The 19,158-nt window shown below is 34.3% G+C and overlaps 1 protein-coding gene across 2 annotated transcripts in view; it reads right to left on the bottom strand.

Moving 5' to 3' along the window:
- The window catches only part of ara (araucan), a 145,542-nt gene that overhangs the window by 28,168 nt on the left and 98,216 nt on the right, over positions 1-19,158 (bottom strand). For both annotated transcript variants that reach the window (XM_073987169.1, XM_073987168.1), the window contains exon 4: positions 9,262-9,377. In XM_073987169.1, coding sequence (XP_073843270.1) covers positions 9,262-9,377 — 116 coding nt within the window. The remainder of the gene's footprint in view (positions 1-9,261; positions 9,378-19,158) is intronic.

Genomic DNA, 19,158 nt, shown 5'->3' on the forward strand with positions numbered 1-19,158 from the left:
TGCTTTTTAGTAAATCAAATGCCCAATACATTTTATAATTGGACATTTTATAATTGAATCAAAAAGGTGAATGGAAATAATTTATTGGACAAGGAAGAAATCGCATTTAATATTGGTAATTACATCAATACATTTTTCATATACATACATATGCATGTTTGAAATATGGATGTACCTATTTATTATATTATATAATCATTTAATTCCAGATGCCGATTTCCCACTGATGATTTCAACATTGAGGAAAATGTGTTTTATTTCACAACTAAGGAGTAGCGTTCATCGATGTTTCTATATATTTATTTATCTTTAAAAGTGTAACTTTTTATAAATTATTTCATTCTTTTTTTTATTAAAGATTGTTATGTATTTCTTTGGAATTTTTTATGTACCTATGTATTTGTTGTTGCTTATTTCCATGCGTTTCAATATACCACCACCATTTATAAATGTGTGTATATGTTAGAGATAGCCAGTGAGCGCTTACTAAAGCTGGGTACAAATTAACTTCACTACTATTTGTTTAATTAAAAAAATAATTTTTATTTTTTATACGGAGCGACCTCCGTGTTTATTTGTTAAGTAGCAAAGTAGAACTAACTTAAAATTAACTACAATTTTATGAATTCTTACAACTATGCACTAGTCAGTCATATCACCTGATCTTCTTCCCGGAATTTGTTGCATTATGGGAACGGAAGTGCCAAAAGCTAAAATATTGCAAACCTATAGTCATCAACTTTCTTCATTTTTAATTCTGTTACGAAATTTGTAGCATTATGGGAACGGAAGTTCCACCTGCTAAAATGTTGCAGACATATCGTCAGCAACTTTATAATTTTAAATTCTGTTTTACATTGTTTGTTATTATTTGGTATAGTTTTGCAACTATGAATGTGTTAGGTGTTAACTCCTCCCCTCTTAAGAACAATTGTCCCCAATTGTTTTCATTTTAGAAATAAGGTATGTTGTTTATTCGAACAATTGGTGAAATGTTATTTGCAGGTTGCACATATGTTCCTGTTCCTAATTCTGAGGGGGAATATGATTGTCCCATGCTTGTTTTGTGAGAGATTCTATAGAGGTGAATGATCAAGGAACCAATGGTAGCAAGGATTACTAAATAGATCAAGGTCGACACTCCATTTACGATAGTTCCCACTCTTAATGCTCTAATTTTATGGGTGTTATCGAGGTGTGATTCTCTTAAGCTTTCAATAGTCAGGATGTCTTCTAGGTTCTTTTCCGATGGCATAGGTTGCAATACAGAGGGAACAGTTTTTACTTGTGGGGCTTCTAGGTTGCGGTAAATTTGGTTCTGTGCCACTATTGTAGAATTCGAAAATTTTATCAGAAACGTGCCAGATAAATGATGTGCAACTTCATCGATAAGTATGGTACCATTGTAATCATTAAGCAGGATTACCCCGGGGAATATATATTCAATTAACGGGAAATGCTGACTGTTTGTGTAAGTGCAGTATGAAGATTGGCTTTTAACAATATTGGTTATACATGTGTTATTCCTTAAGTCTATTAATTGATTGTTGTTACAAATTTAGACAAGGTTATATTTCGAACAATTACTTTTAATTCCATATATTTCATTTGAGTTCTTTACAATGTTATTATAAGATAATTTCACAATTTTTTTGTTTTTCTTAACAGGGTACAATAGCAGATTTTGATATATTTCTTCTTTGGTCATTGGAATTTTGATTACATATAATATAATTGCGTTTCGATACAAGACGTTTACGGTGGCATATTCTATAGCCTCTTCGTTTGTCGCAAATGGCATTTTTTCTCTTCTCAATTTTTCCAAAGCTAATTTAATTTCTAGTTTATCCAAAATTATAGAGTTTATTATTCCGCTCTTTGCCCATTGAATGGCGTAATGTATATTAGTTAATTGTTCTTTTATGAGTCTGATGCGATTTTGTAAAGTTAAAGCTATTTCACTATTGAAGTAATTGTTCTTGCCTATGGCATTGGAAACCTCATTAATTATTTTTGTTACATTATTCAATCTGTCATTTAACATTTGGTTAATGACGACCTGTTTGTTATTATTTTCATTTAGCTCATTTAGATTAAATTCTATCATTTCGAAGTCATCATGGTCTGGACTGCCAGCGATGTACTTCCAAGCGGTGCCAATTATGTTAAATGAACTTTCATTTCTTTTATAACTACTGTTTTCATTATTAATATCCTTATTTTCATAGTTATCATTCATATTATTATTATACTGAGGAACAATATTTTGAATAAGGTCCAAAGTTTGAGTAATTTCTTCATTTAGAATGGGAAAAAAGGGATTGGTTTTTGGGATATGCCGTTCAACAAATGATTTGGTGTCTGTAACAAAAGCCTCATATATTCTTATGTCTATTGGATGGATTATTCTGAAGATTCCGTCTTGGATTTTACTTTGCCCATTGTTAATTATTATAATATGAGCAGATGTATAATCAATAATTTGAAATTCCGCTTTTGAAAATATTATAATCGATCTGAAAAAGAGAAACATGAACAAAATTTATTTTTTTATAAGGCTTTTATGCACAGTCCTTCCAGACCTGGTTTTAACAGTAGAGTTTTGATTGCTAGCTACTATTTCCTTTTTGTACCTCGGAGTAAGTTTATTTCCGCGTCTTTTATTAATTTTGACATAAATGATATCACCTTCTGAATAAGTTTTCAGCGGTTCTTTTTCTTTGTTATGGTAACTGAGATCAGACACTTGCTTGTCCTGTAACTTGCGTATTGTCTCGTTACGGGAATTTTCAAGCATCTCTGGATCACTACTCACATTGCGACCAAATAAAATGTCAACGGGTTTACTATTTGTTGTCGAATGGACTGACAAATTATACTCTTTGACTGACCTCTCTAATAATTCCTCAAACGTACGGTGAGCTTTTTCCGCCTTGAGACATCTCATGATCTCTTGAAGTGTCGAGTGGAAACGTTCCACTTGTCCGTTCGAACAACTTGTATAAGGTGGCGTACGATACACTTGGATGCCGAATTCATTTTCTATCATATGATTGATGGAAACTGAATTAAAAGATTTTTCATTATCAAACACTATTGATTCAGGAATAAGGAAGAAAAGAATGTCTTTCAACGGTTGCTTAATATCTTCAGCAGCCCTTGACTTTATTACCTTTGCTACTGCGAATTTAGAAAATTTATCAACGGCTGTCAGAACGGAATGTTTGTCTGTAATAAAGATATCAAGGTGGACAATTTGTCCAGGAAATTTCGGAATGGGAGTTGGTTGAATTTCCGGCTTAGCGGGATGGCGATCATATTTATTTTCTTTGCAAACCACACAATTCTTTACTACTTTAGCTATTTTATTTTTCATGGATGGAAAGTAGTATTTTCCGATTATTTGAATTTTGTTTTCACGAGCATTTCTATGTGCTCGATTATGTGTACGCAAAATTATATCCTCCTGTTCTTGATCGCTAATCACGTCTTCAACCATAATTTGAGTAAACCTTATTTTGTAGTTTTTAAAGTGGAATGGATATATTTCCTGAATTTTTCCCATAATGTGTTCATCAGTTTTTATACAGTTAACGAGAGATGGGTTTAGGTAACGTTTTAAAATTCCTACCAAATTATCTGAGTCATAAGAGTCTTCTGTAACTATATGCCTATGGTATGTCGGAAAAACTATTTTAAATTCATACGATTTATTTGGACCTTGATTGAGAAAAATTTGATTTTTAAATGCGTTAATCGGTGCATCTACCGAATGAATCAAACAATGCGAAGAGCTTTCATCGCTGTGTTCGCTTGATGTTAGGGCGTTTATTTCTGGTGGAATTCTCGATAACGCATCGGCTACCACATTAGTTTTCCCTTGTTTGTAGTAAAGCTCATAGTTATATTCCTCTAAAATTGCTTTCCAGCGTTTCATTTTAGTATTGTTATTTTTATTACTTAACGCGTACGTAAGTGGTTGGTGATCAGTATATATTTTTACTTTGGCAGTACCATATAAATAATTTCTTAGGGAATCTAATGCCCATAAAATAGCTAACATTTCCTTCTCGTTAGCGGCATAGTTTTCCTCAGTTTTGCTCAAAGTTCTAGATATGAAGACGATCGGTTTCTTTTCTTGGGAAAGCACGGCACCAAGAGCAAAGTTTGATGCGTCTGTAGTTAGCTCAAATTCCTTGTTGTAATTAGGATAAGCCAACACTACTTCCTCAGACACAAGGGTTGATTTTAATTTATTAAAGGCTGAAATGGCTTCTGAATTCAAATTTATTTTAACTTTTGAGGATTTATTTTTGGACACGCGTCCTTCCTCCCCTCTTAAAAGAGATGTCAGGGGTTTAGCGAGATTCGCATAGTCTTGAATGAAACAACCTAAAAATTATCTTAATTCTTGTAATGTTTTGGGTTGTGGAAGTTTAGAAATAGCTTCTGTTCTTTTTGGATTTGTTTTTATTCCATCAGAAGAAATAACGAAACCTAGAAACTCAACAGATTTTTTAAAGAAATGACATTTGTACAATTGGACTTTCATGTTGGCACTTTCAAGAGTTTTAAAAACTTTAACTAAATCATGAACATGGTCGTCCTCGTTACGACTAAAAACAATTATGTCGTCAATGTAAACGAAACAACACACTCCGATACATTCGCGTAATATGTCATCAAGTGCTCTCTGGAAAATAGAGGGAGCATTTTTTAGACCAAACGGTAGCCTTGTATATTCGTATTTTCCGTTATTAATGGAAAAGGCTGTTTTTTCAATATCAGATTCTTTCAACGGGATCTGATGAAATCCGCTCTTCAAGTCAAGTACTGAGAAAAATTGATTATTTCCTAACTGTGCAAGAACTTCATTAATGTTCGGGATTGGATATTTATCCGATATGGTTACCGCATTTAGCTTTCTATAATCCGTTACAACTCTGTACTGCTTATTTCCAGCTGAATCTGGCTTCTTTGGTACGATCCATACTGGCGAGTTGTAAGGTGAACGAGATGGTCTTATTATGCCGTCATTAAGCATCGTTTGAATTTGCTTTTCCACCTCCGATTTCAAAGCCATAGGGTAAGGATAGTACCGAGTGTATACCGGTGTGTCATCCTTAGTTCGAATTTCACCTACTACCCTTGTGGTGTAAGTTAGTTTCATATCCGGTTCCGCGAATAGGTTAGGCATTTTTTGTATTATTTCTTTAATAATTTTGCTCTGCTTATTTGTCATATGATCATCCTTTATTTTAATTAGATTTATTACATCTGACCTCATCTGATGAATTTTTATTTTAGTTCCATTTTCAAGCAAAATGTAACCGTCTCTGGTATGAATAACTGCTCCTAATTGTTTTAGACTATCATTGCCCAAAATTCCATGAAAAGATTTTAAGTTTGGAAGGATATAAAATTTTAATTTTTTGTCTCTAATGTTGAAAAGATTAAGAAATGTGTGGCTTGTGATTTCTATATCGCCAGCCACTGATCTTGTAAAGAAGTTTTTCTGATTTGGTATAATTGTTTTTGGGAGTGAAGGTTGAATGTAATTTTTTGTAGATCCTGTATCTATTAATATATTTAAAATGTTCCCATTGTCTGTTTTACATCGTACATAAGGTAACGATGAATCCATTAGCCTAAAAAATGTAAATCGCTAGTGTCAGCCAGTTGTTCTTCCTGATTCGCAAAATCAAGTGTTTCATCGTCCATCTGAGGATAATATTCCTGCGAATAGTCTGAATTACCATATTCAGAGTTAGTATCGATTTCTCCTTCTTCCGGTGGGTGTTCTTCATAATTTGCATCATTTGGTGTATGATTATGAGCATTCAGATAAAAGTTTCTTTGCACCTTATACGCTGGGACATTGGAGGAAGCCGGCGGTGGCCTCTTGCCAAAGAAATTATTCTGCTTCGGTCGGTTCATGTAATTTATACCCTTTGATCGAAGGCTTTCATCCACGTCCATAGGCTCTGGTCTTGGCTGGGGCTTAGGAGCTGTTGGTCTTTGAGGTTGGAAATATTTTTGCTGGTAGTTATTCCCGTTATACTGGATATTTTGATTTTGCATGGGTGCTTGATAATTGTGGTTATTAGAATTTACCTTTGGATGTGGCTAATTGAGGGTAAAATTGTTGCTGGTTTTGATTTTTTTGAGGATGGTATCTCGGTTTTTGCCCTTTATTTTGATGGTTAAAGATTCCGTTAGGAATATTTTTGCTTCTATTAGCATAATCGGTACGGAAATTTTGATTTTCTAACTTGAGACAAAGATGTAAGGCCTGTGGCAAATCAACAGGTTCCTTCATACCTAGTAGACGCGATAAATCGCCATTAAGACCTCTCACAAACGTATCGAGCGCTTTGTCTCGGTATGATTGTGTGAAAAGTTTCAACGACTCATCCGGTAAATCCATACAACTAATCTTATTTAGGATAAGGGACAATTGCGTATATACCTGGCCATAGAATTCTTGGACAGTTTGGTTGCCTTGCACTAAGGATATCATTTCATATTCCAAAGTACGAATATCCCTTTTATCGGCGTAGTGCAACGTCAAGCATTTCGCGATAGCTTTCCAGTTTAACGGAGTGTTATACGATTCAAGGGCAATATCCGCATTGCCGGTGATTTTATTTCGTATGATGTTTAAAATTCCATAATATTTGGGAGAACCCCTTATGGGTTCATAGATCTGAAGAATTCGATCTACGCTTTTTTTCCATGAACTAAATTCTCCTGGATCCCCCGAAAAATCACGCAAACATTTAACTACATCTGGAATTTTGTCGAAGTCTGAAATATTGTTATTTAAGGAAGGATCAATCGTTTGATCAGAGTAATTTCCAAAGTCCGAATTTTGTTCAGAGTTTATTTGCAGTAAGCCTGCAAATTGCGTCTCTATTACATTTTGTACCATTCGAGCAATTATATCAGGCGTAAGATTCTGTACGGCTTGAACGGGTGGTGCTGGTACAGCAGGATTTGGGTTGGGATTAGAATTTGAGGAGTTAAGGATAGGAGGGCGGATTAAATTACTAGGATTGGACATTTTTACTGTTTTTTAATTTTCAGAATTGTGTGTATTAGATAAAATTTTATTATGTTCACGAATAAATTTGGATATAGTTATAGATTTTCTATTATATTTAATTTTCAAGTTATATGCTTTAAAATATAATGTAATTAAGATAAATAGAAATACATTATTCTTACAGTATAATAATTGTCTGGAACATGATGGATGATCAGCTTCTGTTGTTTTCAAAGTGCTGCTGTCTGCTGTTTATTTGTTTCAACACGATCCAGGGGATTTCACTTTTCTGTTGTTTGTGGAATACTGCTGTCTGCTGTTTATTTGATTTAACAAGATCCGGCAGATTTCAGTTTTTCTTTAGTATGGTTCTTTATTATATGGTTCTTCACTTAAAAAATTTTTTATTTAAAGCTTTCTTTAATCCTTAATATTTTTTATTTAACATTCTTCACTCTTTTATGTTTTATTTAATATTTATCTTTTGTATTTTCTTTTAATATTTAAGTTTAGAGTTTTCATTAATCCTCTAATATTTTTTGTTTAATATTCTTCACTATTTTATGTTTTATTTAATATTTTTCTTTTGTATTTTCTTTTAATATTTTATATTTAATATTATTCTTTCTTTAATGTTTTCTTTAATATTTTTCCTTTAGGAATTTATATAAATTGTTCCTTTATTTAACTTTCACTATCTTTATAGTTATTAAGTTCATTTAACAGATTTTTAAGTCCTGTGAAGCGGCTGGTGCGTAACACCGTCCTTTTTCCTATTTTCGATAGGTACTTAGGGGCCTCGTTCTTCACAATGTTTTTCGCGGGAGTTCCAACCGCGCGGACAATTGGGACACCGATAGAATTTATTTTTTTCACACTGCGAATTTTTTTCAAACACCGTTCCAGGTACTCTGGATTATGTCCTTATTACTTTAATTCACGTTAATCTACCGGGTCCCTGCTCGGGCGCCAATTAACTTCACTACTATTTGTTTAATTAAAAAATAATTTTTTATTTTTTATACGGAGCGACCTCCGTGTTTATTTGTTAAGTAGCAAAGTAGAACTAACTTAAAATTAACTACAATTTTATGAATTCTTACAACTATGCACTAGTCAGTCATATCACCTGATCTTCTTCCCGGAATTTGTTGCATTATGGGAACGGAAGTTCCAAAAGCTAAAATATTGCAAACCTATAGTCATCAACTTTATTAATTTTTAATTCTGTTGCGAAATTTGTAGCATTATGGGAACGGAAGTTCCACCTGCTAAAATGTTGCAGACATATCGTCAGCAACTTTATAATTTTAAATTCTGTTTGACATTGTTTGTTATTATTTGGTATAGTTTTGCAACTATGAATGTGTTAGGTGTTAACTTACACATTGTCAGTTTTGAATGACAGCTTTGTTGTTGCTTGCTAGTGTGGCCGTTAATTTTTGTCATTCATATTTTGTGGTTGCTTGACGGTTTGACAGTTATCGATAATTGCGAAATATCGTCATTCAAAACTGACAATGTGTACCCAGCATAAGAGCAAGTGAACATACAATGTGTTTTACATTGAAATTTACGCTTCCTTGCTCTCAGTAAGCGCCCACTGGTGCATGTGTTTTTTTGTGAGGCTTTTGGGTTTGTATTTGTTTGCACCCAAACATATAATTTGTTTGCACCAAAATATTTATTAATTGGCAGGACCCAAACATATGTTATGTTTGGGACTGATTGCAAACAAATATATGTTTGCTGCAAAATATGTTTGGGACATATGTTAGAGAGGCCTTTATTTCCTCCGTGTACTGTTTATCGCCGAGTCCGAACGACGTGTCCTAAGACACCGCACGTAGAGAAGTTTTTTATGGCTGAAATACTCAGAAAATGTCACCATCATTACTGAGGGTTATTTGCCACCGTTGAAAATTTCATGTGGCCTGGCCTAGAAACCGAAAAGAAACATGTAGAGGACAGTGTCGCTTTAAGTTGAAAGGCGTATTGTTGTAGGTCCTGGATTTTATTTTTTATTGTAAATATATATTATATTTTAAAATTTATAAAATATTTGTCAACGCACACGTCGACAACAAGATTAAAGCGACTTTAACAAATAACAGGCTAAAAATATATGGTTTATTCATCACTGGGTGTATCAGCAATAAAAATACATATTATTTTTATATATATACATATGTATAAGTATATAAAATATCACTCACCCATACGCAGACATTGGATCATAAGAATAATAGCCTGTTGTTGGCTGTAATCCAGCCGATGTCCACGCTGACATATCGGTGCCCGTTGTTGTGTCCTTTAAACCATAAGGATTGCTCTGAAAATAAAAAAACAAAAGAGAAAAACAAAACACCATAAATTAATCATAGATCACGAACAAACAGAAGATATAGAAGAAAAAACTCAATTTAAAATTCATGTCATTATATATGACATTACTATAAACATGTGTAAGTTCAAGTTAAACATACATAACAACAAACAGGTACACATGGAATCTGTGAAATTTTCCCACAATGCTTTTTTTGTTTCCACAAATTAAAACAAATAGAAACACACGCACATATAAATATTAATAAAAGTTATTTATTATTGTTTTTTATTTTATTTATTTTGTTTTTTGTTTGTGTGCTAAAACAACAAATTCCCAGACGAAAAATGTGGTAAAAATTTTGTCAATAACATTTATCACCAATAATTTTGTAAACATGTCGCCTGTCTTATAATCGCATAACAACATCAACATTAGTAGTTGTATCAGAGCATCGAACGTGAAGCATTCAACAAATTAGAAAACATCATACGGACTGCTAATAAATATGTTGACTTATACATATGTATGTGGTTATGTATCTATTTAGATATTATGCGATGATGATCATGTAGTTATTTATTGGAACATCTATAACTACATATTGATGAATGTCTGAATTTATATGTATGTAAGGTTGGGAAAATACATACATATATATTTAATCAGATACATGTGTTTGATATTGCTAAGTTATGTTTCTTCAAATATGTACTTGTCTAGAATTTTAAAAAAAGCTGGGATTTACCCAGCCAGTCTTGTCATCACAGAAATGTTTAAAATATACGACTACGGTGAAGATATGATGAAAGGGAAACCCCTAATATAAAACTCCTAACACTTATGGCACTCGCATACGGCTTTAAGGTCACGAACTGCGAATCAAAGCCCCGAAAAAAACGTTATTATGCCATGTGATTTTAGGTCCCACCTACGTTAAAATCAAATTAGCTTCGGATAATTTGGACTTGATTTAGCAATGTCCGTCCGTTTGTCTGATGACGCGAACGATGACTCTCGCCTAATATTTCTCTCAGATCAGTTTCGAATATGTTCTATATTGGCTTACTTCTTCGGATACCTCCCACATAAAGGTTCAAAATTGTTCGTTTAAATGGTGAGCACAATAACTTTGGGAAGAAGTAACCGATTTGGTTCATACTTTGCACATCGTAATATTTCTCCCAGACGTACACCACCATAACGTGTTACTGTGAATTCTGGTACGACAAGGAGAATCCTAATGCTTCTCAAGAAAAAAACTCGAGGTGCAGACCACGCTATAATCCTGCAGCAGCAACTATGAAAACTGGACATGTTGTAATATGAGTATTTTCAGTAGAAAACGTTAGTTTATTGTATTTGTTATTGGAATACCTCTGCACATGCGACATAGAGAACAACCAATGAAAAGTATAAATAATCAGGACCGGGTTTTTGTTAGATTTTTATGAAATAATGGCGTAGTTAAAGTTACCAGGGTAATTTATTAAAAATGGTTGCTGCATACTACAGGAACGCGAGGAAAGTACAAATTTTACTGTCGGTCTTAATTAGCCGGACGCTAAAACATTTCATCTCCAGATTGACCCCAATAGGTGAAATACTAGCAACAATTCGTGCCCATACTCCGACTGGACACAACAACGGGAATACCAAAGGTATATATAATGTGCACTTAGAATGAGCATATGACCGATCCAAAATCCAAAAATTAGAAATATTGGACAAACGACAGATTTCTCGACCACCAAAAAACATGGTATTTGGTACAAAAATTTTTAAACTCTTTGATATACATGGCTGTCACCACATCAAGTCACAAGAAACTAAACATATTCTACCAAGATATAACCAGGAGGAAGAGAAAAGAGAAATGGAAAAACCGAAGAACGGGCGAAAACACACAAAACAGGTTAAGTCCGGCGGGGCCGTTGCCAAACCTCTATTGACAAATTATAGCTAATTCGATCAGAAAATGTAGATTTCAATTAACTTAAAATCGGGTGGTACTGTTGTATGACGACTATTTCAAGGGAACCCTAAATGACAAACTACAGCCGACATTAGGGTGGAAATGTACCTATAAACCTTAAACGACGTGAAATCGGGTAGTTCCGCAATTTTTCAACAATTTTTGGTGGAAACGTCATTTGAAAAATTTCAATGTTTTGTTATAGCCCCCATTAAACAACACCATCCTATTTCGGCAGACCGAATTAAGGTTCGGCAGACCGAATTAGGGTTCCTAGTGGCCTAATTCGGTCGGCCTAAATAGGATGGTGTTGTTTAATGGGGCTATAACAAAACATTGACATTTTTGGTGGAGAAATTTCGTGACTGCATGGAACCTCAAGTGTCAAATAATGGAAAGTTCAGTCCAACATGTAGCTAAACCCCCAAAATACCGAAAATCGGGAAGTACCATTATTGGGAGCTACATTAAAACGTGTTAAAATCCTCAAAATTCAAAAAAAAACGTAAAATACGGTTATATGGGGTCTATACCAAAAAGTGTACCTTAGACTATCCATATTCTAACTTGTCCCTGCCTATGAGAAAAAGCCTTCTAGCTTAATTATTGCAGGCGGTAGAGTAGTTAAAACCGACGAATCGACTCAGATTTTTACCCTGATTCAGAATACTATTCAACAAAGATTGAGACATCCTCCTGTTGCGATAACCAAGGTAATTTGGTAACATTGCGTGCTCAATTTATGATAGTGGCACTTTTCCAAGCTGTGGTTAGCCAGTAGAGCTGATAACGACGACTCAAAATTAAACGTCTTTGGAACATGATCCGAAACTTCCCAAAGCCCTGGCATACAGACAACGTAAATATAACCTTTGGAGACAAAATATCAAATACCCCATCCACAACGAATTGCCTGCAGAACAATTCATCTAGCATTCACCAACAACAAACCGTGATAGAAGAAGACTATGCCGAGCTTTCTGAGCCCTCAGATAAAGTACAGATCTAGACCTCATCACAACGGATAATGTGCTAACAAGCATAAAAGAGGCGAAGAACTCCACAGCAATTAGTGCGGAATGGCATGCACATTCAACCTTTGCCTCAGCACATTCGAGGTCCCCGACAGGTGGAATGTCGGAAAAATAGTTCCAGTAGCAAAACCTACCACCCCACTAACACCAGTCGTAAAGGGACTCGAGCCCATACTACTAACGTACTTGACTGGACGATCATCAACATGGCTTCAGGGCTGGAAGGAGCACGGCTACAGCTCTCAGTGAAGTCACGATAAGGATTACAGAAGGACTGAACAGCTAGAGACCATACAAAACAGCCATGTGTGTGGCGCTGGATATTTCCAAAGCCTTCGACTCAGCAAACCACACTACTCTCCCGAGGGACATTATGAAGACCTATGTGGATTTCCGCGGTCACAAATCTTCTCGACACCTGTACAGTAATGTCAATCGGCAGAGAGATCAAAGACATACAATCACATATAAATAGCTATCTCTTCATCCTCAAAGACTTCTTCGAAAATCGAGATAAACAATTATTTGCCCCAAAGTCCACAGCTACCATCTTGTCATCGTGAACAAAAGATGCAAAGGCAGAATTATACATTAATATACGCAGAAAGGTTATACCGACTACTAAGAATCATAAAATATTGTGCATCACTTTCCACAATATGTACCACTCTTGCAAACATGGTGAGATGGTGGTTGGGAACTTAAGGAAAAGCACCTGCTGGCAGTACGTGGGGGAAAGAAAATAAGACCATCTTGACCCCTTATGGACTACGCAGTTCCAATATGGTCACCAGGAACTAGCAATAGAGAAACAAACCTCCAGACGGTTCAGAATACTGAATTGTGTATCGCTACCGGGTGCCACTCTAAGGTCCCGAAGAACATCTACATCATGAAGCAAAGCTTTTCCTCACTGCACGTTACTACGTGGCAACATGCAATAAAATGCAATAAACTAGACCACCCTAACAATGAACGTTACACCAGACCTTCCTTTGAAAGAAACGCGTCAATCAGATATGATTTAAGGTGGAGCCCTAAAACATCCGCCAAATACCCCAAACCCCTTCGAATGATAACATAAAAAGTGCCCTGAAGCAGGCACATACAAAGATGGAAGACGACTTCACCCCATCCTACACGTACACGACGATAAGAAGATCCTACATAGAGAGGCCAGTAGTGCGATTCTCTAACTCATTTTTTTAGTTACCGACAATTGTCGGTAAAATTAAAATGCTTATAATTTCGGTAATTATCGATGTTTGTCGGTAAATTAACGACGAATAAAAAGCAGTCGCAAAGTTCTACGGATAGCAAGAGTGTTGTGAACTTTTATTTGATATTTTCATTCATAATTGTGCGTTTTAATTTTACCGATTTTTGTCGGTAACTCAAAAAATGTGTTAGAGAATCGCACTACAGATCTATACGGTCCCATCCTCAATATGGTATCTCTAGGTACCTAAATAGTTATCACTCCCTCCGAAATCCTGAACTATCAAAGACGTACCCGAAATATGGCTAATCGCCACACATCACAAGACACATCTTCGCTTGTCCTGCAAATCCAAATGACCGGACACCAAAGTCACTGTGAACGCATCCAGTCGTCAATCCCACGGCAGCGGGTTTTTTCGTACCCGATTGATCCCAAACCAAAAGTATTTCGGCCAGCGGCAGCCAACCCAGCATCATACGCTGCTACAACAACAACACATCCTGTCGTAGCGGTCCGCGTTCCAGGACTGGCTTAGATGCCTACTTATTAATTTAAAATTTTCTTCTCTTTCTTTTCTCTATCTTTTTTACTACCGATACAATTTTTCCTGTAGGGGTTACAACAACAATGACTACGCCACAGAATCAATCCAAAAATAGGTGATTCGATAAAAAAGCCTTAGGCACAATTAATTTTAACTTTTCTATTTTTATTTTTAGGGGCATTTTATTGGCAATAATTTTGAAAGTTGAAAAATAGTATTTAGTTTAAATCAGAATAGCATTGGGAAGAAAAGTGGGACAACGTGGACCAAACAATCAGCCCGTTATGGACCAAATACATAACACTTACCTTAATCCTTTGGGAACCAAAACGGAAAAGTCTGTTATTTGTCTACAAAACTAAAAGCATCAATGAAGCTTTTCAGCAAAAAATGAACTTTCAAAGTTTATTTCTTTCGTGTAACAGTAAATAATTTTTAAGAAAAAGTCAACACTAAATGCGGCATGGCGGTGCACGCAGAGCTGGAAGGCCAAATATTATGTGGAGTAAACAAGTCGAAGATATGACAAAACAACTCGATATTCCAAATTGGGAAAGAGGAGTAACAAATATAGAGGAGTGAAAATCGGTTCGGCTTATAAGACAGTTGGGTGACCCAGATGAAATTTGTGGTATCAACTGATCTAACTGTGAAATAAAGTAAACAACTTTTGTAAAAATATATTATTGGCCAAAATATGCTACTTTGGACTACGCGAGCAGTTAAAGAAATCCATCAATTCCCAAAAAATCACAAACTTGATGGTATTAGTACTAACATTCTATTCTTAGTTAGGCTTATGGGACGAAAATTTGATAATTGAACAGTTCCCGGTGCTTCTTGGTATGTTCTCTAATTACGCTATATGCGGCAAGTAGAGTTTCTGGTCGGGAATTCCCGACCCGGGATTTCCGGGAAATTATTTTTGAAATTCCCGGGAATACGGGTATTTGTGTGTTTCATATATAAGTCTTATCTCATTTGTATTAATGTTGAAAATATAGTGGAATAGCGATTATTCATGCCCCGATAATTCGTAATTCCCGGTCATTTGTAACAAACTTAGGGTCCACAGTAAAAATCGCGATAATTCGTGTAAGATACATACATTTTGGTCCTCTCAATAATTATTGTTTTTTCTGGAAGTCGAAGTCTATATAAACTCACTTAAATCTGAACTTTTTGGAGCCATTTCCTTGTTCTAGTACATATTTTAATTAATGGCTTTCTTGAGGTATATTAATTTGCTAAGATATAAACTTTGTGATCGATTCGAATCGTTGTTTTCTCCAAAATTATTGTAAAAACTGTATAATGTGTAAGTGGCAAATCGTATATATAAGAAATGGAGGACAGTAATAACTATATTATGTATGTTTATATACCTATATCTTTGATGACACCGTGGCACAATTGTGAAGCTTTGTCAACCTTGTAAAATCCTTTATCAACGGATTTATTCTATGATCGACACGCCTTTCGAACCATAAAAAGAACGCCCCATGTCATTGACCTAAAAAATAGAGTCGCACAGCAGTCTTTGATATGAAGAAGACTTTACGAGGATGGTCGTGGGAAACAGCAATTTATATAATCTCCGCAAATTAGCCAGGAAGAATTGGTTGGCTTGACCAGCAGCCATATAAAATGTATTGGTACTTTCAAGATTTTGGAGCATCGTCGTTAATATTGTTCCAAAGAGATAACTAATGATACAACTATAAATATAAGGAGTATTTATTTCCTTTATGTTTGCTCTCTGTCATGTCTATGCCCCACGAACTCGATTTCTCATAATCCCGGGAATTCCCGGGTTCCCGGGAATGAGAAATTTTTATTCCCAATTTCCCGGGAATGGAAAAAAGTCGGGAATTCCCAAACTATAGCGGCAAGTAATACATATGTATAGTACCTTAAAAATTAGAACTTTGTACGTTCCTTAATATCTGCATCTCTTTAACATAATACAAAATGTTTTCAGACAATGTTGGTTCTATTTAACTTCTTTTTCACACATTTTTTGCTCGCCTACAATTTGTGACTTTGAATATTTCATTTCATTTCATTTGATTTGTTCGTTTGTTGTTGGTTGGCCGATTGGCTGGCTGGTTGGTTGTCGGGTCGGTCTATCATTCGATAGTTGTGTGTAAACTGTCGATCATTTGATTTATTATGAATAATTAACATTTTTAATTATTCGAACATTATGTTCGTCTGAACATAAAATTCATATAAAATCAATGTTTTATTAATTTTCAAAATCACCTTTTTTATCTTGTCTCAAAATGGTGAACAAATATGGTTTTGTTTTGGTTTTTTGTTGTAGGTTTGTTTTTTATGTTTATGATTTTGAGTTAACAAAGCGCAAACGCCATTACAGTGCAACATTTAAACATGGCTCGTTGTGAATATTTGAACTCTTTTTCTCACGTTATCATTTTGTTGTTTTGCGCGCTTATATTTCAAGTTTTTTATTTGACATTAAAAAATAATTTCTTAATTTTTATTTGGATTTTATGAAAATGTATTTGTTTCACGCATAAATTTTATGATCTTGTTTTAGCAGATGTGGCCATGGTTTCAGTTTCGAAAAAATATAAATGACTTAATTGGATAATAGAAGATTTTAACAATTAGGATATACGATTAATATAGATATGTACATACATATATTTCAAATATGTATGAATATATAACAACTATTAGGCGGATTTGCAAAAATGCTACGAAATGAGAGGATGAAATCAGACGAAACAAAGGTCATGTTGGCCAGTGTAATATTTCTTCAGTCAAAGACAAATTATACCAAATCCACGAACACTTTAATTTATGCCAATCTTATATAGATTTTTTCCCACGTCTTTTTACATTTTATAAAAATAGCGAGTACAGATTATCATGCTAGTAAAGCATAATCTAAATTTACTTCACCTCTATTTAAAAAATAAAAACAAAAAATAGATAGTCAACAACATTTTCAAGAAAAAACCCACCCACATGTCTTGTCATGTAAACATTGATTTACATATTCGGTCTTACTTTGCATCCTTAATGTTTGTCTCGAGCCATAACATTTAAATTTTATGTTACCTGATTTTACCTGCACTAAAGTTGGCAATTTGTGATCTCATTTGTTTTAATTAGCAAGTGGCATTTTATTATATACCAGTTTATTAGCATGCTGCTATACGCATAACTAAAGAAGGTTAAAGTTGTATTCACACAGGATTACGTTAATCGCTAAAGTTCTTTGTTCTTCATTTCTTTGTAGCATTTTTATTGAAGTCAATTTTCTTTATTTATAATATTTTTACAAAGGTAGTTCTCATTTGTGGTTTACAAAATCTTTCTTAAAATGTAATTAAACTTTTATGGAATATGCAAAGTTTATAAAACTTGTCCCAAAAATGAGAGTAATAATAAGATCCAATAACATTTTGTGTTTAAAATATAACAAAACGCGCTTTAGGAGAACGCAGAGATTCATATTGGAACATTTTCTTCTTATGGTGACAAATAAAATAACTAAATCGGAATTATGTGTAATCATTTTTTGCATTTTTTGCAAATATCGAAAATACCGAAATCGGCTTTCCAAACATAATATCGCCGAAAATAGGATTGGCGAAATTTTCAAAATTATCTTTAAACATACATTAAACTCCATTTAAGCGAAATATTGAACTTTGTGAGGGTGGTAGGTATCCCAAAATGTTTTCCGATATAGATCTTCTGAAAGTTTGACGAACTTTTGGAAGCGGAATATTGAACTTTGTGAGGGTGGTATCCCAAAATTTTTTCCGATATAGATCCTCTGAAAGTTTGACGAACTTTTGGAAGAAATTGTATGATGTGCAAAATTGCGGTCAAATCGGATAATAATTTCGTAAGTTAAGTAATTTTAACTGGTGCTGACCGGGTTTTTTACAGCTTTTGGTCGATTATCTCCGGAAGTGTGGACTTGTCCCCGATATTCCATCCTGGAAATGCCTGTTTTAGAACTCCTTTGTAAATTGTCGTGCACATTTATAATTATTAAGGACTCTCCTCATTAAGTAAACAATTGCATAACTATATAACTATTGTTTTGCGTCTATTGAATGGAAGACCATCTTCAATTGTTTTTGTAGCGATGAATGTGTTTTTATGGTGCTGGAACGCATTACTTATTATGAAGGACTTGGGCGTCAATTTCTTTCACCCTAAATGCGCACGACAATTAACAAAGGAGTTCTAAAACAGGCATTTCCAGTAGTTAAAAGCATTTTCGGATATCCCGAGTGGCAATTTCATCACGATTTTATAAACTTTTGTACACTTCGAGTCATCAAAACTTAAATTTTTGAAAAGAAATGCGGATATCCTGGGTCCGTCATATTCTACAGTGGTAAATATTCTCTAAAATGCATTGGAATGACTTATGCGTAAAATATACGACTAAAGGAGACAGTACGTTTCCAAAAATAAACTTGTTGAAAGTAAAAAGCAAGGTTTGTTAGGCATTATACCAGATTATTTAAAGAATCCTTGCTAAAACATGATATACGGGTGTATCATTAATCAGGAAGGATATACTTTTACTGAATATTACTAAATGTTCTTCGTTTTCAATATAGAGTAAATATGCATCGATAATCTTTCTGTATTCCCAAGTTTTAGAACCCCCCTTCTATTCAAATGAGCCAATTTTTTTACTTCAATTTTTGACTTTATTTTGTTTTCCTTGTATAATTCTTATACAAATTGGATTTGAATGCACATGAATGACTACGTTTACTCCAAACACATGAAGCAAAATATAATAAAACTTAAAAACTTTATATCTTGTATAATTCGGAAAAAAATTGCAGGGGGTTCTATTCAAGTGAGCGGCAGTGTATATTCATCAAAAATATTTCAAAGGCTGTCTAGATGGAGCACACAACATCTTCTGTATGAATTTATAACGAAAAACCATCAATAAGATGTTTATAGTGTCAAATCACAACGACAATCTGGATAAAAATTGTAAA

The sequence above is a fragment of the Musca autumnalis genome, unplaced genomic scaffold (assembly GCF_047663935.1).
Source record: "Musca autumnalis isolate F117 unplaced genomic scaffold, ASM4766393v1 scaffold_4, whole genome shotgun sequence".
Lineage (NCBI taxonomy): Eukaryota > Metazoa > Arthropoda > Insecta > Diptera > Muscidae > Musca > Musca autumnalis.